We start from the raw sequence: 23247 nt of genomic DNA, 5'->3' as shown, positions 1-23247 counted from the left end.
ATGAGCCGTCCCATTCGCGCACTCTGAGGGAGCCACGCACCTGACGTCCACCTTACCTTCCAGGAAAGCTGATGGCTAGGTCCCGGTCTATATCCGTTGAGCAACGCTTGACGCAGAGCACAGCAGCACAGCGCCCACCCCGCCACCTTCTCAGCACCACTCACCGTCCTGGTCGGAGTCCTCCACCCTCGCGGCTGCCGCGGCGGCGGCGGCGGCGGCCAGCGCGCCGGTCGAGTGCGGTGCGCGCGGCGGGCGGCCCGGGCCGCGGCGGCGGGACTCGCGCGCCGGCGGCGGCGCGGCCGGTACCGCCGGCGGCCGCGGCCGCGCCACCGCCGCCGCCGCGGCGAACGGCGCGCCGCCCGGCGGCGGCGGCGGCGGTCGGAGGGGTCCGGCTGCGGCAGAGGGGGACGTCAGGCCGACGGCTTGGGTGCAGGAACAACATCGGCGGTATATCAGCCGACACACGCGGCGTTGAAGCGCATTGTGAACCCTCTGTTGGTGTTTAGGGCACTTTGAGACGTCGCGGTCCCAGGCTTTTTGCTGGACACGTGATAATGCAGTCTTACCCCTCCCGCACTCGCTTCCGAGTATCACGTTCAAGCAGCCAGCCAAACACAGCCCCAGCTCGGTCCGCACGTCCTACATAATACACACACACACACACACACACACACATATATATATAATATATATATATATATATATATATAATATATATACATATATATATATAACACTAGACTGTGACCGACCTGCGTTAGGCTTGGGCAGGTACATGTAGTGCCGCATCGGCGAGTTGGTGAACAGCTCCAAGCCGCTGGGGCCGGCCGCGTCGTACCGTGGCGCCTCGTAATGGTGGGCGCCGTAACTCGCGTTGCCCGGGCCGTCGCCAGATGCCACTGAACTCGCTGCAAGCCAGCGGCCGTTAGCGACGTCCGTGTACCCGACAGCGGCGGCGGGCTGATGCACCCCGACGACGGCAGAGGCACGGGCATCGAACCAATGGAAACGACAACGGATGTTCCTTCGCAAAATCGCGCCAAAGACGCCTGGGGGAAGGGGACAGGGGAAGGCACGATGAACCTCTAGGGTGAGTTGGGCCCACTGTGGCCCACTGATGCTCGGCAAACGTCCCCGCACTCCCGACCTCGGCAGAGAAACAACCAACGCCAGGTCCTCAACACCACGCACACCGCCTTCCCTCACACCGCCACGGCCGCCCTCCGAAACAGGCCGACACGGCACGCCGAGCCCGGGGGCGGCGGCCGCCATCGGCGCGCTTTCGGGCGCTTCGAGGCTGGCTGTGCGCGGCGCAGGCGGCGGCGGCGGAGCGCCGGCGCTGTACATACCGCTGGTGTGCGTCTTGCGGAGCGGCATGCTGGTGACGCTGCTGCTCTCCGAGCTGAGGTCCACCGGCAGCGTGTCCGACTGTGAGCGCTCGTGGCTGCGGCCTGCCGCGCCGCGCGCCGCTCGGTCAGACACGTGCCGACACGTGGCGTACGCGTGACGCGCACGCCCGCGCAGTGTGCAGGTTTGCGACGGTCGACGCGGCGACGCACGGGTCAACGGTCCACAGTTACACAGTGTTTGTTGTGTATGTTGTGTTATGTACGTGGCCTGAAGGCTGCACACAGGTGAAGGGAGGAGCGCTGCACACAGCTGGAACTCGCCTACTGCGAAATAGGCAGGCCCGGCCGCGGAGCGCCACAGGTGAAGCGCTGCACACAGCTGGAACTCGCCTACTGCGAAATAGGCAGGCCCGGCCGCGGGCCATCCCACACCGCCGAGCGCGGCGACCTCCCCGTGCCAACCAGCGACACCCACCCCCCCGTCACCACCACGCGCCAACGCAACCCCTCGCCAGCGGCCCACCGACCACCTCCCGCCACGCTCGCGGCGACACGACAACGAAGACAGCCATCAAACGACAGCGGTCTCCCCGCACACCAAGATGGCGGGACCGCTGGCGCGCGCACACACCTGCGGCGGCGCGCCGGCGCGCCTGCCCCGGCGACGGCGATGAGGCCGGCGATCCGGCCGCCATCAGCAGGTGGGGCGCGCGCGGCGCCGGCTGGTGCGGCCGCGTCTTCGTCTCGGCCAGCGACATCAGCTTGCGCACGGCGCTCGGGGACGCGGCGCCTGCCGACGGAAGAGGCGGGACGGAGGTGGTGAGGCGCGGCACGGCGCGGAGCCGCGGCGGGGCTGGGCGAGAGGGGAGGAGGCGAGGGGACGGGGACGGGGACGGGACGGAGACGGGGACGGGGACGGGGACGGGGGACAGGGGACAGGGGACAGGGGATAGGGGACGGGGGACAGGGGACGGGGGCCGGGGACAGGAGAAGGGACGCGAACGAAGGCAGCGAAACACGGCAAGAGCACATCACAGAATGCACACACGCGGCGGGTGAGGACGGCAACAAAACGAGACAATCAGAACAAATGGGTCAACGGCAGCAGTGAGCATACGATGACAATGACTGGAGTATCAGGAATTAACACAGGACGCAGTGACCGCCGAAAAGGTGCGACGTACCAGGGGCGGAGCGACAGCACGACCTGGACATCAACACCGCCCCAAGCACAAGGCCGCAGCGCAAAACGTGACCAGCCGCAGTGACAAAACACGCAGCACACCACAACGCTGCCCAACGGTCGCTGTGGACAACCTCGAACCGCCGCATCCGCCGTAGCCTGGCCGCCCCGAGCGCCGACGGCAGCGGCGCTGACCGCCCACGCCGCCACGCAGCGCAGCCGCCGCGGTCTCGCCATCGGCCGACAGACGACACGGCGACGCAGACACCGAAACATCGCGAGACGTTGATTTGAGCTGGCTTGCCCGAGAGCGCTCAGACTCGGGCTGAGCGCCGGGCGGTCCCGCTGGGGGCATCCGAGTACCGCGGACGATAATTTCGATCTGGTCTTCGTAGTCAGGCAGGGCTACCCCACCGGGTGTTTTGGGGTGTTGTTTCGCGCACCGCCCGGCCAGCCAGTGCCAGGCCAACCCTCTCAGGCCAACCACCAGCTGACCTGCTTCAGTAACGCCCGGGCGAAACAGGGTGCCTGCGCCGCAACTCGCACCCAGCCCGCGCTATGGCCCATCAACCCGCCCCGGTCCCGGTACGGTACGGTACGGTACGGTACGGTTCGGTTCGGTTCAGTTCAGTTCAGTTCAGTTCAGTTCAGTTCAGTTCAGTTCAGTTCAGTTCAGTTCATTCATTCCAGTCCGGGCCAGTCCGGTCCGGTCCGGTCCGGTCCCGTCCCGTCCCGGTCTCCGTCCCGTCCCGGTCCCGGTCCCGGTCCCGGGACCAATCCGGTTCCCACTCCCGGTCCCGGCTCCGGTCCTAGTCCAAGGCGCCGCTCGTGCGCCGGCGGCGGGGGCACTCACCGAACTTGGCCCGGTCTCGGCGGCCGTCGCTGGCGGCGCTGGCTGCTGGCGCTGCTGGTGGTCGACAACGTGGGCGACGGGTGCCGCCGCCTGCGCCGCACACACACACACACCGTCAGGGTCGGGGTCAGGGTCGGGGTCAGGGTCACAAGGTGAGGGTCACAGGGTAAGGGTCAGCAGTGTCCGGACCGTCGGACGGCACGCCCCGACCGGTGATCCGGGCATCGTCAGCCTGGCGACCGAGCTCCGCCGCACGGAACACAACACGGAACACAGCAACACGGTACACAAACAGCAGACGGCTACCGCAGCCCCCGAGCGACGCCGCCGCTGGGACAGCTCACCAGCCAAGAAAAACGAGGCGGACACATCGCACTTGGCATGTCGTATCACACGCACTTGGAGCCCGGCGACGGCTCAGTAAACGACCACGACAGTGAGGGCTATCATGCAACTTATGGACTGCATCGTGACAGCATGGTATATAACAAAACACCTATTCAATGGGCGTGTGTAGCATGCAGCCCTATTGCAGCCAAATTACACCCATTGCTAGGGTTCCACGTAGTAAACCTGACGTGGCGCGACGCGACCTATGGTTCCTCTGAATGGTCGCCGCTCGTGTCTCCGCGCCTCCCGTCGGCCCCCACACCGGCGAGCGCGCGAACACCGCACGCGCGCGCCGGCCTCCTCGCGCGGCGCCGCTCACCTCGTGGTGGTGGTGGAGGAGCCGGCCGGCGGCGGCTCGCACTCGAGCGACATCTGCAGCAGGCGCTCCTCGTCCTGCACCACCGCCAGGTGCGCCAGGTACGCCTTCACGCGCCGCACCATCTGGGCCTGCAGACACACACACACACACACCCAAGCGGTGACACCGGCGCGACACGGACTGAACCCGACACGGACAGGCGGCGGACGCCATCGTCGCGGGACAACGCGGAGCGATGTGGCGGGATGTACCGGGGTGGTTCACTGACCGGCCAAGGCGAGCCTGTGCCGCACACTCGTGACGGCAACGCCCCCCCTCCCCCTGAAAGAGAACACCCCTTAACGCCATAACACACCCCTACAACTTAACGACACGCCGACACCGCGCATTCACCCCCCCCCCCCCCATCACACGTCCTCTCGTCGCTACCCACAAAAACGAAGCACCGACACAACCCGCAGGCGGCCAGCCGCGTCCGCCGCGCTCACTACGTCCGTCTCGCGTCTGTCTCGCGCCCTCACCTCCTCGAACATCTTCTTGGGGTTCGACTGGGCCTGCGACTTGCGCCGCCTCTTAACGGTGGCGCTGCGCTGCGCCGTCAGCGTCAGCTGGCCGAGGCCCGACTGGCCCACCAGCTCCAGCATCGAGCCGGCGTCGTACTGCACCGAGCACATGTCCGACAGCGAGCGCACCTGGGGCGGCACGGATGCGGTGCGGTCACGGCATACAGCACGCGGGTGTCGTACGTACTGCACCGAGCACGTGGCCGGCAGCGACCGCACCCGGCGATCTTACAGAACGCCGAACAGGGAGCACTCTGACAACCAATGGTTCGACTACACCATGCTAAATGAAAATAAAAAATCCACCTGACTAAACTCCTACTGAACCAAATAATACATAACTTAGTTATAATAACGCACTGTTATAGCCAAGCTATATCATGTTATGTGTTATTATGGCCCGTTATGCTGTCACAACATAACTTGGCCATAATAACTTGTTACACATAACATGACATACCATGCTCCAGCCCATTTGACTAAATCAGGTGCAAAATGCACCTGACCTCATCACCCCGGGGCATTCCAGGAAGGGGGGGGGGGGCAGCTAGTGCCACTAACCCACCTCCTTTGCGATCATGCGAAGCTTCTCGAAGTTCACCAAGCCGTCCACCCAGGTGTCGTTGCCCAGGTGGATGAACGTGAGGTCCTTCTTGACAATGGGGTAGAACGGGATCTGCGCCCAGGGGCACGGACGGTCAGTCGGAGACGGCTGCGGCGGACATTCCTCCACACGAGCGGCCATCGGCGACACGAGAGGACCAGGCGATGAACACCGCGGGACGTGCTCACGACGGCCGACGTGCTTTCCCAACCGCCCACCAAATCCACGTCCAGAACACGCTGAGGTGCTCAATAGCTGTAGCGATGCAGCTCAATACTTAGAAACTATTACGCGACACTTAACTTACAATTCCTTAACTTATAACCCATACCTGTGCTTCATATCCAACTAATAATTCATGTTACAATTAAGTCTACAGCGTGTAATACCTTACGACTCCGTTATAAGTCAACATGGCAGGATGCAACGCCAAACGCTATCTGCCTGACGAGCGGGAGCCGACCGAGCCAGACGCCCTGACGGAGCCGACGGAGCCGGCCGCCCTGACGGAGCCGACGGAGCCGGCCGCCCTGGCGGAGCCGACGGAGCCGGCCGCCCTGACGGAGCCGACGGAGCCAGACGCCCTGACGGAGCCGACGGAGCCGGCCGCCCTGACGGAGCGACGGAGCCGGCCGCCCTGGCGGAGCCGACGGAGCCGGCCCGCCCTGACGGAGCCGACGGAGCCAGACGCCCTGACGGAGCCGACGGAGCCAGACGCCCTGACGGAGCCGACGGATCCAGATGTCCAGCACGTCACAGCGCTCGGCGCCGCCGCCCGTCGCCGTCACTCACCAACGGCGGCTGCACGTGCTCCGACGTGATGAGGTTGCGGTACTTGGACATATTGCGACTGGGGTCCATCAGCGCCTGGCGGGTGACGGCAAACGGTCAGGTCGGGTCAGGTCAGATCAGGACGGCCAAATCAGGTCGGGTCAGCAGCGCCCCCTCCCACACACGTCCCTACCTCCTCGCGGCTGCACGCGGCTCAGTGGGCCGCGTCCCGCCCTCCCCCCCCCCCCCCCCCCCCCACCTCCGCCAAGACTTCACCACCACTCAGAAACGTCAATTTTCCCCTGGACTGGGCCTCCCATCCCTCTTCCTCCCGCGGTACAGCCTCCCCATGCGCACCAGCATGTCGTTGTACATCTTCTGGTACTTGGTCGGCAGCTTTTCCCAAGTCTGCTTCAGCCGCCCCACGGCGCCGTGGCTCAGGCCCGACACGATGTTGAAGAGCGAGTTGAAGTTCTTGCACTCCTTGCAGTGGCCTGGGGACGGCGACAACGACACCCAGTCACCACCGTAACCGACCCCGCCGTGACCAGTCCCAGCATCACCACACAGCATGACCAGTCCCAGCATCACCACACAGCGTAACCAGTCCCAGCATCACCACACAGCGTAACCAGTCCCAGCATCACCACACAGCGTGACCAGTCCCAACATCACCACACAGCGTGACCAGTCCCAGCATCACCACACAGCGTAACCAGTCCCAGCATCACCACACAGCATAACCAGTCCCAGCATCACCACACAGCATAACCAGTCCCAGCATCACCATACAGCGTGACCAGTCCCAGCATCACCACACAGCGTAACCATTCCCAGCATCACCCCACAGCGCCACCAGTCCCAGCATCACCACACGGCGTGACCAGTCCCAGCATCACCACACAGCGTGACCAGTCCCAGCATCACCACACAGCGTAACCAGTCCCAGCATCACCACACAGCGCCACCAGCCGCTGCAGGCCAACTCTGACCTCAGTTTCACAACAAAAGCGACCACCAAACGAACCACGCATCAATGCGAGTGTTCAGCGCGTCGCCAAGAGGGCGGGCGCGGGCTCTCCAGCCGGCGCGCGGCGTCGATTACTCACGTGCCACCTTGATGAACTGTTTGACGATCTTCATGCGCTTGACTAGGTTGTGCTCGCCGCAGACGGCAGTTATCACCCAGAACATCTCACGGTTGACCAGCTGTTGACCACGGGCGGGGCGGGGGCAGAGGTCAAGGCCAGGCGGCGGCGCACACAGAGCACGTTGATGGACACTCGATGGCACGAATAAGGGCATTCGGCACTCGGTCTTTCATGCGTAACAAATAAAAAACGCAGGGCGACACCCCCAGGGTGTTCCAAGATCTCTTTTCCCGACTATCTGACGCCTCCCAGACAACACGCAGCCGGGGAAGGGGGGACTGAGGCCGGGGAAGGGGAGGGTCACACAGGGGGGGGGGGGGAGCCGCGCGCTCCTCTGCCCTCGGCGAAATGCTTCAGGCCGGGTGTGCCGTAGCGGCTCTTCAGCACGAACAGGTCGTCCACGTACTCGGTGGCCTCGATCTGACGGAACAAGCTGAAGTCGTCCAGCGTCAGCTGAAACAGGCCCGGGGGCGGGGCGTCAGGCCCCGGCTCGGGTCAATACACAGCCACGCGCACGTCGCAACACTGCTCTGGGGAGGCACGTCGAACAACGCGTTGGATGCACCATATCGTTAAATGTCTTCATGTCAGGAATCTCACAAAACATACCAGCATTTCGATTTTGATAGATGTCTGAATCTAGAGAATTTCATGTTAACGTGCATCATAGTATACGTGCATTTCGATTTTGTGTTTTTCACGAACGACTCGCAATGCCATTCCTGGTGTGCACTGTTCGGCCCGTCCTGTCTTCACAAACGTGTCCTTATTCTTCGCATCCAACGTAGCATACCAATACTTCGATTGCAAACTTCCACTGAACAGAGCACCACCTAACCTGCATTTACTTCGCGTCCTGCACCAACACGTTGACCGCACCCTCCACTGGTGACAACACACTCACATCGCACGTCGGACCACACCGTCGCTCCCCGTGCGCGCCCTCGGCACCGCGAACCGTCGTCCCACCGCCGGCCGGCCTCATCATCGGCCGGCGTCTGTCTGGCGGCCAGGCGCGCCCTCTGCGGAAGCAGCGCCCCTCACTGCCAGGCGCTCCCCCCGCGGAGCAGCGACCCCTCACTGCCAGGCGCTCCCTCCGCGGAGCAGCACCCCCTCTTGGTCAGGCGCGCCCTCTGAGGAGTAGCGCCTCCTTACGGCCAGGCGCGCCCTCTGAGGAGTAGCGCCTCCTCGCGGCCAGGCGCGCCCTCCGCGGAGCAGCGCCTCCTCGCGGCCAGGCGCGCCCTCCGCCTCACCTGCACGGCCACCTCCAGGGCGTTGAGCTGCAGGAAGTGGACGGAGCCCTCGCGCGGCAGTTCGGCCGCCAGCTCGTCCGGCACCAGCGGCTCCGTCACCTGGTTGTTCTTCAAGTAGTACCTGCCGGCCGAGGCGACGCGCGCGCTCTGGACTGCTGACGCCACACGAGCATGCACGCACATGGGCACGGGCGCTGGACGCCGCGCGGCCGCGGAGAACACGCGCACCAAACCAAGAATCATCCAGAATCATTGTTGAGGCTTTCGACTGCTTCAACTGCGGTATCACCTAGTGCCCACCGCACGAGTCGTCGATAAAACGGAGCGTGAAGAACCGGTCGACCTGTGGCACGTATGTTTCAATTAAGGGCGATATGTCACGCTGTCTCAAATGAGGGCGGTGTGTCACACATGTCCCAAGGGAGCGCGGTGTATTACGCGTCTCGACCGAGGGCAGCGTGTCGCACACACGCCGTAACTAAGGGGGTGTGTCAGGCCTGTCTTAACGGTGCGCGGTATGTCACGTACGTCTACACCCCCGTGGTTCAGCACCACCTCGCCGGCGATGTCGACGCCTTCAGCTGCCACCCAGGGCGACTCGCTCACCCCACCACCCAACACCACACCGCCGCCGGGCGCGCGGGACAACGCTTTCCCCCCTCCATACCCCCCCCCCTACACACACACTCCTAGGTAACGAGCCAGCTCGCGCCCATGCCATCGTCCTTAACCCTCCACCGTCAGGGCCGACGCCCTCATCCGTTCCGTCCCGACAGCACTACGCGCCGCCACCGGCCAGGGCCTCCCGCCGCCACCGGCCTGGGGCTTCCCGCCGCCACCGGCCCGGGGCTTCCCGCCGCCACCGGCCCGGGGCTTCCCGCCGCCACCGGCCCGGGGCTTCCCCGCCGCCGTCGCCGCGGATGCCCACCTGCTGCCGAGGGCGATACGTTCGGCCAGGTTCTGCATCTGGTCGGGCAGGCGGCGCTGCTTGACCACGCCGCCGGCGCCGGCCGTCAGCTCGCACAGGCTGTAGTTGCTGCTCGGGTCGGTGATGCCGAACTCGCGCAGCGACAGCATGCACACCTCGCGCGCCGTGGTCTCCTGTCGGGGGAGGGAGAGGGGGGGGGGAAGCCGGTGTCAGGCCGTCCCTCAGAGCACGCTGACAACGGCCGGACGGCAGCGGTGGCTCGCGCCGGACGCGGGCTGCGGCCGCGGCAGGCCAGAGAACTTCGCGGAACATTTGGGGATGCCGATGACATTTCTGCGTCACTTTTGGCGTGCGGCGCCTTAGATCCAACGCTAGAATATGAGATCTGGCACTGCAACGTCGTGTTAAAACGTGGAATTCTCAATAATCGATGGATGAACGCCATCTTCAATCAACCGCCAAATTCGTCATGGAGAGAGCACAGGTTTAATGATAGCACCATTACTGAATTCGAACAGCCGGACACCAGGGCGGACAGCAGTCGAGCATGCGCACGGCACTGCCGCTAACAACAACTTGCGGCAAAACAGCCCCATCATTTGTCTTTCAATCTAAAAATGCAAACGTCTTTACCTCAAATTAACTTCAACTTCCCCGACGTATAACATGTCTGTACTTCAGCGCGTGTTACCACTAATCAAGTAACAGTTACCAGATCCATTCATAAAACCACACAGCCAAATCACGTCACTTCACGGGCCCCAAAAGCAGCAGCGCACTCGCTCCCGCTCACGCCGCGCCACTAACCTTGTGCACGAGCAGGTACTTGCAGCTCTGGTCGGCCTTGTACACCTTGAGCACGTGCTCCGGGTAGTCAAACTTCCACTCGTCGTAGCTGAGCTGGCTGAGGTCCGGGTTGCTGTGCGAGTGGTACATGGCGCCCGAGCCCGGCTCGGCCGCGCCGCCCGGCACCAGCGCGTCATCGGAGTGGTGCGCTTGGCTGAAACGGCACCAGTGGTGAGCTGACGTGAGACGGTACCAGCGGTGCAGATGTGAAATGGCACCGGCGGCGCACTGAGGTGAAATGGCACCAGTGGCGCACTGAGGTGAAATGGCACCGGCGGCGCACTGAGGTGAAATGGCACCGGCGGCGCACTGAGGTGAAATGGCACCGGCGGCGCACTGAGGTGAAATGGCACCGGCGGCGCACTGAGGTGAAATGGCACCAGAAGTGCGGCAGTGAAATAGCACCAACAGTGCCATGTGAAACGTCACCAGTGGTGCGCTGAGGCGAAGCGACACTGGTGGCGAACTGAGGTGAAATGGCACCAGTGGTGCCGCTGGATGAAATAGCACTACCCAATAATGACTGTGGCACGCGCGACCGAGATGGCCACCGTTGCCATCGGTGAAGTGCTGAACAAAAACAGCACCAGTGGTGAGCCAATGTACAACGGCACAAGAAAGCAGTGGTCAACGTGGCAGCACTGGCACCACTCTGTGCATCAGTGGCGCGCCCGTGAAGTCCGTGACTAGCTCGGCCCGCGCTGGCGGCGGAGCGCGGTGCGTCGCGGTCCCGTCCCGCTGGCGACCACCGCGCCGCCCCCCCAGCCAGCGGCTGCACGGCAGCACAACAAACACCTCCACAGCAGACACACGCCAGTCGCGCCTCGCACCGCCACACCTCCAGTCGTCCCGGGACGACCGTGTCCACGCCTTCAGCGGCGATCCCGCGGGCCGGCCAGACCACCGAGGAGGCCACAGACCGGCGGTCAGGCCCCGGACCTGGGCCACAGACCTCCAACGGTGCAGGGTCTGTCGGCGCCCCCGGCCGCCGGCCTGCCCCTCACCGCCCCGCCCCCGCCCGCTTCTCCGGCCCACTCACAGAGGTGTCTTGTGCGTGATAGCCTTGATGAGCGCCTTCCGGAACTTGATGGTGCGCAGACCGAGCGTGGCGAACGTGCGGTGGATCACCTCCTTCTTGTCCTTCTGGGCCGTGTCTGCCGCGCAGCGGGGTCAGGTCAGACGGCCAGGCGACGGGTCGAGGGTCGAGGGTCGAGCGTCGAGGGTCGAGGGTCGAGCGTCGAGCGTCGAGGGTCGAGGGTCGAGCGTCGAGGGCGGATGAGGGCTACATGGTCAGGGACACTGGGGAGCGTCCACAGGCCTGGAGTGTTGGTGGTCTGATCAGGGTCTGATAGTTGGTCAGGATCCGGCCAGGGTCTGCTCGGTGCGGTCATGGTCTACTGGGTGTGATCAGGGTCTGATGGCCATGGTCAGGGTCTGCTGGGTCAGGTCAGAATCCAGCTAGGGTTTGGTGGGTGTGGTCACGGTCTGATGGGCCTGTTCAGAGCCTGGTGGCTATAGCCAGGGTCTGCCGGGTCAGGTCAGGATCTGGCCAGGATCTGGTGGGTGTGGTCGGGGTCTGCTGAGCACGTTGAAACCCTGGCAGCTATGACCAGGGTCTGCCAGGTCAAGTCAGGATCCAGCCAGGGTCTGCTGGATGTGGTCAGTGAGCACATGCTCCTACTCACTGCCAGATGTGGTGTGGTCGTGGTCAAGGTCTGCTACGTCTGGTCCAGACAGGGGGTGGATCACATGGCCAAGGTGTCCGACGGTCATCGACGGAGAACGCTGGGGACGCGACGCGCTTGGCACAGACAAAAGAGACCCATGTAATGTACAGCAGCATCCCAAGATTCAAAACAAGACAACACAATGTGGTAAAGGCAATGCCGGATGTATAGCTGCAGGACACAATTCTTCAGACACGTGTTACAATACGTCTGCTTGCCCTATCGAATACTGTTAAGCTTCTCCCATTCTAACAAGCCACGGTCAATAACTGCGTCTATCTGGGGCGCATGGGCACCATACAATTCAGACTGCAATGTTAATATATAATAGTCAAGATACTAGAATGTAATGTACTACCAGGCTTATGCAATTTATCAGAAATATTACATATCCTCCTACCAATCTTGTATAATCAGCCGCTAATCTAATAAAATCTACTGCTGCTCTCTTGTACAATCTACTGCTGATACATAAAATACTTGTTATCTAATCACGCACGCTAATCTAGTCTGATAACTGTCTATTAATCTTACCTGAGAACTGTCTACCAATCTAACCTGACCTAACCCCACGTAATTTACAATCTACAATCAGAAGGCCTTAGAGCCCAGCCGGCGACCAACAGGCGGCGCTGCCCACTGGCGCCGTACCGTGTTCGGCGGGCGGCGGCGGTGCGCCGGCCGCGTGCGGCCCGGCCAGCCGCGGCCCGCGGGTAGTGGTTGAGGCCGGCGATCTCGGAGCCCTTGCGCTGGCGCGGCCGCACGGCGTCCTCGGGCGTCTGCAGCATCTCCTTGAACGCTGCGGCAGCGGCGGCGCACCGGGGGCGGCGCTCGGTCAGCGCGGCGACGACACACGGCGGGCAGGCGCGGCAACACCGGCCTGGTCCGCGCGGTCAAGCTCGAGGGCTTGGCTTGAAAGCCGAAGCCCGCCGCGTGGTCCCTACACCGTCAGATAACTGGAACTCCGCGAAATCCCCTGAATCCCCCACTCAAAGGCGAACTCGTCTCTTCCCCGCACAAAAGCACTGGGAGATGAGATGAGGCCTACCTTCTATGTTTTAGCGCACGGGTGTGCAGCCAATGCCATGCAACAGCCACGGGCGCCTTGCACGCGTGTTAAACAATCCTCAAACCGGGGGTCGCCTTTTCAGCGCCCGTCCTAGCGCACCATCCGTTCGCGAGCGCGGTTCGGCGGCGCACCACCGCGGCCGGCCCCCGACCCGAGCCACGCCGGGCCGGCGACCGAAGCCGGTGCCGTCCGGCGGACGCCGCCGCCGTCGCCGCTGGCGTCACTCACCCAGTAGGTTGCTCTTGACGGTGATGCTGAGGTGGGTGGTGCCGCGCAGCACCTCCAGCGCGCGCGGGTGCGAGATGTGCTCGAAGCTCTGGCCGTTCACCTGGGGACGGCCGGGCGGCGGCGGCGCCATAAGCGGACGGCGAGGACGGCCGGGGCAGGCGCGCGCCGACGCGGCGCCGGCCGTCGGTCAGGCCGGCGGCGGGTGGTGCGGGGAGGAGCGGATGCGCTTGGAGAAGACGGGAGAGGCTGACGACGACTGGGCTGGGGAGAGCCACTCGGCTGGAGGATCGGAAGCTGCTGGTAGCACGGAGACGAAGGACGCTGGAGACACGGTCAACTCAAGAGGCTGAAGCCGTCGTCGTCATTGCGACTTAACGACGCATTCAGCTGCTGAGCCTATCTAGCGTCGCCTGCCTCTCACACTGCCAGGAAGGGCGGACACCGCGGGGAATCGAACCCCGTACCTCTGGTGTGCCAGACGAGTAGTGTAGAGTAGTTATGCAGACGCATCAAGCATCACACTATCTACACCCCTTATGAGGCTCAGATCGTAAGAGGAAACAGAACCACAGGTCGTCGCACAGCTAGCCAGAACCAACCACAGGTAAGACTCAAGTCGATTCGAAGCCAACCCAACACGTCCGGCACACACTAGCCGGTCCCATTGAAGAGAGCCGCTCCCGGCCATCAGCTAGGCCTTACGTAGCTCTGAGGACGGATACGTCCTCGCCCACAGCACCACCCCGCGTACCGTGGAAGACATCCCGCACCTCCGTCCATCTCCCCCCCCCCCCCTCCCCACACACACTCAGCGTTCCCCACGGCCTGCACCCCCGCCCCCGCGCCCGCGGTCCGACCGCACACCGCTTACCTCGAGGATCTGATCGCCCCGCTTCAGGCCGATGTCCTCGGCCTTGCTGCCCTTTTCCACCTTGGTGACAAAGATGCCGAAATTGCGCTCGTAGCCGCCCAGCAGGCAGAACGGCAGCGGCTCGTCGCGGTTGGGCCGCGCCAGCGTCACCACGCGCACGCGCGACTTGGCGGCGCACTCGAAGTTCAGCAGGCCCAGCTGCGCAGCGTGGGCGCGAGTTATGGTGGCGTGGGCCGGCTGGTGGCGGCTGCCCAGCTATGGGCAACTATTGGCAGCGACGGCGTGGGAAGACGAGCATGCGCCGCGCCTCAGAATGAGACGACAGATCATAGATAAGCCAATCTATGGTAGCGCCATGCCGACGACATCAGACGCCGATACAGATTGCTGATAGGGTTGCATGGCACCTACGTCGACGTGCAAAAGCGTCACTCCTCGAGACAATTTTGGGAAATCGGCGTGAGTCTGGGAATGTCACGAGCTTGCGTTGTGTGGTGCTTAGTAGTAAACACCCGTGACGGAAGCTGCCCATGCCAGCGGACGTGATGCGTACGGAACGATGTGGCACACGCTCACTGCAACGGACTTGCCGGCCCTGATAAAAGCTTGGCTATCCATATCACCAGTTCAGGGTGCGTCACCAAGCCAGAAGTCACAGCGTTTCCGACAACAAACCTTCACGCCCACTCAAGACGATACCATCACAGCAAAGGAATATCTTATCCCATCGTTACATCACGTTGTTATACAGCTGCCCACGAAAGCGTCTGGCAGTCCCACCCACCCTCGTTCCCAACCGGCGCCCTCCGCCCCCACCCTCCCCCCCCCCCCACACCCCGCCGGCGGTTGTGCTCCCCACCTGGCCATGCATCTTGTTCGACTCGAGGCAGAGCTCGAAGCGCTCCAGGAAGTCCATCATGGCCGGGTCCGTCTCGAAGTCGATGAAGTGGCTGTTGACCCACTGTAGCACGACACGGGTCACCCGGTCCCGGTACTCGGGGTCACGAAACCTGGGGGTCGGGGTCACACGGGGTCACTGAACCTGAAGCCTCCGGGCGTCAATGTCACATGGGGTTAAGGTCACACGGGGTCACTGACTCTGAAGCCGCCGGGCGCCACGGCCAGACGGGGTCAAGTGATCCCAGCACTACGGGTCAGTGAACCTGGCATCATCGGGAGTCAAGGTCACACGGAGTCAAGCAGTCCCGGCACTCGGAATCAATGAAGCTAGCATCGCCCGGGGGTCAAGGTCACGCGGGTCCAAGGCAGATTAACACTCCGAGTCACAAACCCTGGCTCCTTCAGGATTCAACGCCATGTGAGGTCACAGACTTGGGGGTTAATGTCGTTGGAGGGGGAGGGCGAGGTCATTCCCTAGACCACGCCCTCACGCCAGGCGACAGCTATTGCCGGAACATTCCACTCGTAGCGGGGCGGCGCCCCACACACCACAGACAGACACATCAAACACACGGTCAGCCCCGCCCCCGCCTTCACACACATCAACGCGCCGTCGCTGCGGTCAGCTCCGCCATCAACAGTCAGTCAGCTAACGTCCGCACACACCACTGCATCAGCTGGCCGGAGAGGGCGCTGGCCTGCGGCAGGAAGATCCGCCGGATCAGCAGGAAGTCCTCCACGTAGTACGGGTCGATCAGCGAGTTCTCCTCCATCAGCTGCGTCATCAGCCGCTCCGGCGTGCCCTGCCGCGTGGTACGGTGATGGTCATGATGATGGTGGTGATGATGATGCAAGTGATGGTGATGATGATGGCAGTGATGATGGTGGGGATGATAATATTGATGATGGTGACGAAGACAGTGCTCATGATGGCGACGACGGTGTACCGTAATACTGTAATCGTGATGGAGGCAATGAAGATGGCAATCACAGGTGATGCCGATGGCGAACACGTCAAAGGCCACGACACACATAACAACCACCCATTAAGCGACGGCGTCACCGCAGCACTTCGCTGGCGGCCAGGGCTCACACCACCTACACTAACATAGTGTTCCTCCCGCCCCTTCCATCACCGCGCCATGACAGCGCCACGTTCCATCCATGTCGATACACCCCGGTGACGTCACCTCCACGAATGACGTCATCACAGTTTGATAACGCCTGACAATGTAACCCCTGACGAGAGCGTGAGCGTTGCTGACGCGCAACAGAACCACGCGGGTGCAGTGAGGCCCCGTGCTCGGTGCCTCAGAGCGAGCTCACACCAGCAGCAGTGTGGCGGCCAGCGCCAGTCGGCGTAAGGCAACTATTGCTTCACTACTTTATAACTTTAGAGGCTTTCCATCATCTGCAAGGACTGCGAACATCTAACTCGAAGAAGGCGAGCCAGAATAGCCACAGAAAACACGGCACTAAGATGACGTGCTGCAAGATTCTTACCGACACTTATCGCCAAGTTGGCGCAGAAAGTCGCCAGTTTCACCGCCGCACCGTAGCGCCGTCGGCAGCGTCAGGAGAGGCCTCTGCCGCCGTCCGGACCGTACCTTGATGACGCAGTGCCCCTTGGCCGAGCCGGCGTCCAGTATGCGGTGACCGTACCTTGATGACGCAGTGCCCCTTGGCCGAGCCGGCGTCCAGTATGCGGTGACCGTACCTTGATGACGCAGTGCCCCTTGGCCGAGCCGGCGTCCAGTATGCGGTGCTCCGTCACGAGCACCACCTCGCCGTTCTCCTCGTGGCGTCGCGTGTTCTCCTCCCCCTGCCGGCGGCGGCGGCCGTGGTTAGCGCGGCGGCGCGCAGAAACGCGGCCGCGTACCAGGGTTGCCAGGTTTCAAACCATCAACATCGCCAATTTCCGACAGAAAATCGCCAGCATTGTCGCTGGTTGATTAGTGACCACAGATCTCCTGTCCTTCGCCCCAACTTCCCTCAAAATCATCAGCCGTGAGTAAACATACACTGCTGACGTTTCGAGCCTCCCGGCGGCCAGAAACTAGACACGGCACGAAACCCGGCTCGCAGCATATACCAACGGGGCCACCAGCAGCAACCACCCGACAGGCACGGATACATCAGTCGTCCTGCACCGATGCGCAGGAGCAGGAGCAGGAGCAGGCCAGAGACATCTGTCGGGGGTGCGCATAGATACGAGTCCCTCCGCCAGAGCTGAACATCGAGGCGATTAAAGGCCTGCATCTTCGGCCTGGCAAGCTCCCTCTGAACGAAACGCCCCGGGTTGTCGAAGCAGCGGGGCGTGACGGAAGCTTTGGAATTTCCGAAGGGGCAAGCGCCCTTACAAAACGTGTCTACATTTTGACACAAACCTTCGGGGCATTGCACGCGGAGGGGCCTAAAATGGCATGAAGCACAACTTTAAAGCCATAAGTAACTGTTCCGACTCAAGATCTCAAGACGAAACTGCTAGCACAAATAGAGGCACAGTATCGTAATTTATATGAAAAACACGCTGATTTACCGAGCCGGATAAATACACGAAACAACACCCATGTCACAGAACACATCATCGTCATTTGGTAAAACTGCTCCCCACAACACTACCACGTCGCCCAACAGCGGAGCGGCCAGCCGCGGCGCCGTGACGTCACCCGTCTGACCTGGTGTAGTATGCGGTAGTAGTCGGTCTGGGTGATGCAGACGAACTGACAGTCGTCGCACTTGGTACGCATCACGCCGCGATGGTACAGCTTCTCCATGGTGGGCGTGATGCCGAAGCTGCCGGGCAGAGCGGCGGGGTCACGCAAGCTGGGACAGGGACAGAGGGCCGGGTCACACCCGCTGGACAGGGACAGAGGGCGGAGTCACACACGCTGGTTAGGGACAGAGGGCCGGGTCACACCCGCTGGACAGGGACAGAGGGCCGGGTCACACCCGCTGGACAGGGACAGAGGGCCGGATCACACCCGCTGGACAGGGACAGAGGGCCGGGTCACACCCGCTGGACAGGGACAGAGGGCCGGGTCACACCCGCTGGACAGGGACAGAGGGCCGAGTCACACCCGCTGGACAGGGACAGAGGGCTGGGTCACACACACAAGCTAGACAGGTCACACCCGCTGGACAGGGACAGAGGGCCGGGTCACACACGCTGGATAGGGACCGAAACCGGGTCACACACGCTGGACAGGGACAGAGGGCCGGGTCACACACGCTGGACAGGGACAGAGGGCCGGGTCACACACGCTGGACAGGGACAGAGGGCCGGGTCACACACGCTGGAAAGTGACAGAGGGCCGGGTCACACACGCTGGACAGGGACCGAGTGCCGGGTCACACACGCTGGAAAGTGACAGAGGGCCGGGTCACACACGCTGGACAGGGACCGAGGGCCGGGTCACACACGCTGGACAGGGACAGAAGGCGGGGTGCCATCGTCAGCGTCGTCACGCCCAGCAGCACCAGTGACGCCACATCGGCTTATCGCAATTACCATAACAATTATCATCGTGGCATCAGGGAAAGCGTAACATTTCTTAGCAACTCAATAAAATGCCTACCATCAATACCATAATTTTCCTCGGCTGTGTTTTGCATCAATGTTACATTTACAACCACTCACTAACATAATCCAACGAACAGCAAGCAATGAATACCCACGGGAGTGCCATCTTACACCACTGCGCCAGAGCCTGGCGAAACGAACAATGCCGCCAGCATCACACCACCAGCACTCACCTGTCCCCAGGGCCGAGCCCGGTGCTGGGCACACCGGGGCCGCTGGCCACCATCACCCTCAGCGCTCACCTGTCCCCAGGGCCGAGCCCGGTGCTGGGCAGACCGGGGCCGCTGGCCACCATCACCCTCAGCGCTCACCTGTCCCCAGGGCCGAGCCCGGTGCTGGGCAGACCGGGGCCGCTGGCCACCATCTCCCTCAGCGCTCACCTGTCCCCGAGGCCGAGCTCGGTGCTGGGCAGACCGGGGCCGCTGATCTCCACCTGGCCGTTGACGATCACCGACCACGAGTCGAGCTCCTCGCCGTCCTGCATGACCGTCGTACCGGCCTTCTGCACCACCGCGAACACCTGGCGGTCGCGCCGGCGGGCAGAGTGAGAGCGACGACTCGGCCGAGGAGGCGTCACACGCAGCACGGGGGCGGAGGGCACACGGCAGGTGCAGGCGGCGGCGGCGGCGGTGGTGGTGACGACGTGTCCCCGGGCGCACCGACACACGTACAGGTCACGGAGTTGAACGTTGGAACGGATTTTGCGCGGTTTAAGCTGTCGTAATATGATGATGATTGGAGTTTTACGACACGCCCACGCCGGCCTGTCATGATGGCAGCGGCGCACCAAACGGATGCCAGAAAAGCCGTCGACGAACGTAAAAATGCCACGTGCACACTGCGGCAGGTCAGTTTGCACACACCACCCACACACCTTCCCATTCCACCCCCCAATTTATCCCACCATGAATCGTCCCGTGCCATTTGCATATTGGTGCTTTGGTGACGCAACAGCACCAACACTACGTGGTGCTCATCTGCGCCCAGCACCACCTATCCGTCGGTCAAGCCAGCGAAGAAAAGGTGGCGGAGGGAGGCCGTCACGGTGGAGAGGGGAGGCCGCTACGGCGGCGGCAGAGGGAGGCCGTCACGGCGGCGGAGGGAGGCCGCCACGGTGGAGAGGGGAGACCGCCACGGCGGCGGCGGAGGGAGGCCGTCACGGCGGCAGAGGGAGGCCGTCACGGTGGCGGACGGCGGCGGAGGGAGGCCGTCACGACAGCGGAGGCAGGCCGTCACGGCGGCGGAGGGAGGCCGTCACGGTGGAGAGGGGAGACCGCCACGGCGGCGGCGGAGAGAGGCCGTCACGGCGGCGGAGGGAGGCCGTCACGGCGGCGGCGGAGGGAGGCCGTCACGGCGGCGGAGGGAGGCCGTCACGGCGGCGGAGGGAGGCCGTCACGGCGGCGGCGGAGGGAGGCCGTCACGGCGGCGGAGGGAGGTCTGTAGGTAGAAGGAAGGTCTGGAGTCGGTCACGACGGCGACGAAAGTCTCGGCAGGCGGCCGTACCATGACACTGCAGAGCGCGCGCCGCACACTCAGCGTCATGTTACTGAAGGCGCGCAGGTGCTGCGTGAACTCCAGCAGGATCTCCACGTCCTCGTCCGTGCGGTTGGCCGGGTCCGTCTCCAGACAGTCGCGCACGGCGTCCCTGCGCGGCGGCGCGGACAACGCGTTACAATGCGTCACGACGCCGGGCGCGCCAGGCTAATACTGCCGTCACAGCGGTGATAAGCGGCGCGCACGGCGTCCGAGGGTGGCACCCACGATAGCGGTACGCACCACGTGAGTCGTAGATGTGGTGATGTTGGTTGTTGGTTTGAACGTCTGCTTCAGAGGTGGGCACATTTCTGCAGCGCGTGCGACACCAGAGGTATGACTACCGTGCTATCACCACACTTGAAACACGATTATCACCTTGATCATCACACCAAAAAAAAAAAACACGCAATATCATCATTTTGCGGTTAATTATCGTCCTCATCATAATGCGTACCACAAAGCAAGTCATATCGTCGTTAATCAACAAAACAACTGGCTATTCATGGCCAACAAAAGTTGCCATCATCTTGATCAGGATATGGAGAACTAAAGTACAACCGTCATATCGTCGTTGATCAACACAAATAATAACCACCCCAGTCACCATTCGCAAAAATACATCATCACCCCGTCATCAACCATCAACCCATCATCACGCTCCTCCTCATCGAGCCGCACCTGGCCGTGATGGAGTCCATGGTGGCCATCATGTCCTCCTCGTCCTCGTCCGAGTCGACGGTGGTCTCGATGAGGCCCGTCAGGTCCACGTCCTCCGTGGGGTCGATACTCGACTGACGACGGCGCGAGCAACACACCTCAGACCGGGTCGGCCCGGCACCGGACCGTGTCGGCACACGGACACACCGCACGGTCTTCGGCGAGGTCCGTCAAGGATAGGTACAACCTTGTCTGTGTTGACTTCGTTTACCATCCTTTGCCCCACAAAATAACATGTACGGGCGTCCTGACATCAAAATTTCCGATCATAGGAATTGCAGTCTGTGTTGCTACGCGTGAATGACATGGAGCCTCACTGAGCTATGGCAGAAACAGAAAGGGCGATGACTGCTTTGCCAAGGGGAAGCCTCAGTTACTACACCACGTCTGAACTAGAGGCGGTGACTCGTCTCGCCTGACGCCACGCTGCAAGCGCGCGTCCCGGTCCCAGTTCTGATCCCAGTCCCAGTCCCACCAGTCCCACCTGTAGCGACTGCATGGTGTCGGAGCCGCTGTAGGCGGAGCTGGTGTCGGACGAGCAGCGAGAGCCGGTGTTCTTGTACAGCGACAGCAGGTGCATGTTGTTCACCAGCACCTGGCGGAGCGGGCGACAGTCAGGACAGCGGCCAGACGGTCCGGGGCGGTCAGAACAGCTCCCCCTCCACCCGATGGGCAGGGAGGGGGCAGGCGGTCAGACCTGCTACAGCGGTGGCTGGGGGACGAACACCGCATGCGTCACGAGAGTGGGACAGCTTCACCAATTAATGCTAATAAGGCTGCTACTTAAAGTAACAAACTCACTTTCATCCACGTGTGACCGACGCCGCACCATCGCATGATCCCGCATCAGTGAAAAACTTCCCGCAGCGGGAACAGAACCCCAACCCTCCGATTTCCGTCCCACCCCACCCGCCACGCGGCCACGCACCTGCGGGTCGTCCAGACTGGCCAGCCGTGAGTGGATGCTGACCTCCTCCTGCTCCAGCGCCAGCAGACGCTCCAGGTTAGCCGCCGTACACGAGCGACGCCGGCCGCCGTACATCAAATTGCTGTCTGGGTAGTCGATCTGAGGGACACGGCACGTACGTCACTACAGTCTCCTGGTGACCGATCTGCGGACACGGCACGTACGTCACAACAGTGTCCCGGTAGTCGATCTGAGGGACACGGCACGTACGTCACTACAGTTTCCTGGTGACCGATCTGCGGACACGGCACGTACGTCACAACAGTGTCCCGGTAGTCGATCTGAGGGACACGGCACGTACGTCACTACAGTCTCCTGGTGACCGATCTGCGGCACACGGTATGCCGATGGGGAACGGGTGGTCAACATGCGGCGCCGACGCGCAAAACTGATTCCCATGAACGTAGGTTCACTGACGGCATCGTTGGCCAGCGCAGCCGTGTGCCTAACGCGCGTCCTCCAAAATCTAGCGCAAGTTTAAAAATAATCTTATTTGCATCAACTTGTCACAGGGTCATGAAATGAGTGGTTAGTTCGTCTGAAACTACGTACGTTGTCACGTGCATTTGCGAGGAACATTATTCGCATAGATAAGACGGTAGCAAAAGCCTTATTCCTCGCAGAAAACCAAGAGAATGGAGACAAAGACGCGTTGAAATTTCGGCAACACGCCTTTGTCGAAACAAATAGCAGAAGTCTATTGTTTCGATAGAGGCATGTTGCTGAAACATCAACGCATCTATAAATCCATTCTCCTGGCCTTTCTCAGATGGATAAGGCTATAACTACTGTCCTATCTATGTTAGTTCGTTTAGAGCTTCTGACTCCTCTGAGCACCTTCTTGGCCTCAAGCCGCCCAAATCGTTCACGACTCAGAACATCGCTTCCGTCAACAAATACCCCTTGTTTCATGCATTACGATACCCGACAGCATGGCACGAACCACGTCTGGCTACCGCCCAGTAACCACACGCCCGCTTCACTGCCATGAACCACCGCATGCTGTACTGGAGAGAGGAGACAGCTGCAGTCGACCCACGAACGCAAGTGTGCGAGCCAATGGGCGAGGCCGGGAGAACAACCACAGCGCAGAGTACACGTCTCCACACCGTTCAGTGCAGCACAAGCTCTAGTGACGTCACACAGACCCGCCAATGGGCGAGGTCGGGAGGATAACCACAACACACTGCAGACATCTCCACACCGTTCAGTGCAGCACAGGCTCTAGTGACGTCACACAGACCTGTCAAGGAGCTATCACCCGATAGAATCAAACGCTACGCCTCCCGTACCAGAAGTGCATCACCACCAGATCACCACCACCGCCACCACCAGATCAATCACCACCAACAAATCAATCACCAGAGAAACAGTGCACCACCTCAACGACAACGCCAACAGGACCGTTGTACATCAAGGCACAGGACACGCAACGAGCC

The 23247-nt window shown here is 62.1% G+C and overlaps 1 protein-coding gene across 1 annotated transcript in view; it reads right to left on the bottom strand.

Moving 5' to 3' along the window:
* Positions 1-363: 363 nt before the first annotated feature.
* Positions 364-23247, bottom strand: part of LOC119104688 (rap guanine nucleotide exchange factor 6-like) — a gene marked incomplete at its 3' end in the record, with an annotated part of 36917 nt that continues 14033 nt past the window's right edge. The window contains 30 exon segments of the mRNA XM_037228406.1: positions 364-392; positions 753-908; positions 1350-1451; positions 1981-2023; positions 2069-2139; positions 3396-3475; positions 4095-4222; positions 4616-4786; positions 5223-5333; positions 6054-6128; positions 6390-6526; positions 7142-7241; positions 7514-7636; positions 8437-8557; positions 9365-9537; positions 10172-10364; positions 11250-11364; positions 12589-12645; positions 12647-12736; positions 13235-13334; positions 14106-14303; positions 14965-15115; positions 15672-15808; positions 16723-16827; positions 17684-17801; positions 18969-19108; positions 20092-20233; positions 20803-20915; positions 21326-21436; positions 21770-21907. Coding sequence (XP_037084301.1) covers positions 364-392; positions 753-908; positions 1350-1451; positions 1981-2023; positions 2069-2139; positions 3396-3475; positions 4095-4222; positions 4616-4786; positions 5223-5333; positions 6054-6128; positions 6390-6526; positions 7142-7241; positions 7514-7636; positions 8437-8557; positions 9365-9537; positions 10172-10364; positions 11250-11364; positions 12589-12645; positions 12647-12736; positions 13235-13334; positions 14106-14303; positions 14965-15115; positions 15672-15808; positions 16723-16827; positions 17684-17801; positions 18969-19108; positions 20092-20233; positions 20803-20915; positions 21326-21436; positions 21770-21907 — 3528 coding nt within the window.

Source organism: Pollicipes pollicipes, unplaced genomic scaffold (assembly GCF_011947565.3).
Source record: "Pollicipes pollicipes isolate AB1234 unplaced genomic scaffold, Ppol_2.1 Scaffold_6052;HRSCAF=7182_pilon_pilon_pilon, whole genome shotgun sequence".
Lineage (NCBI taxonomy): Eukaryota > Metazoa > Arthropoda > Thecostraca > Pollicipedomorpha > Pollicipedidae > Pollicipes > Pollicipes pollicipes.
This window is presented reverse-complemented; position numbering and strand designations above follow the sequence as displayed.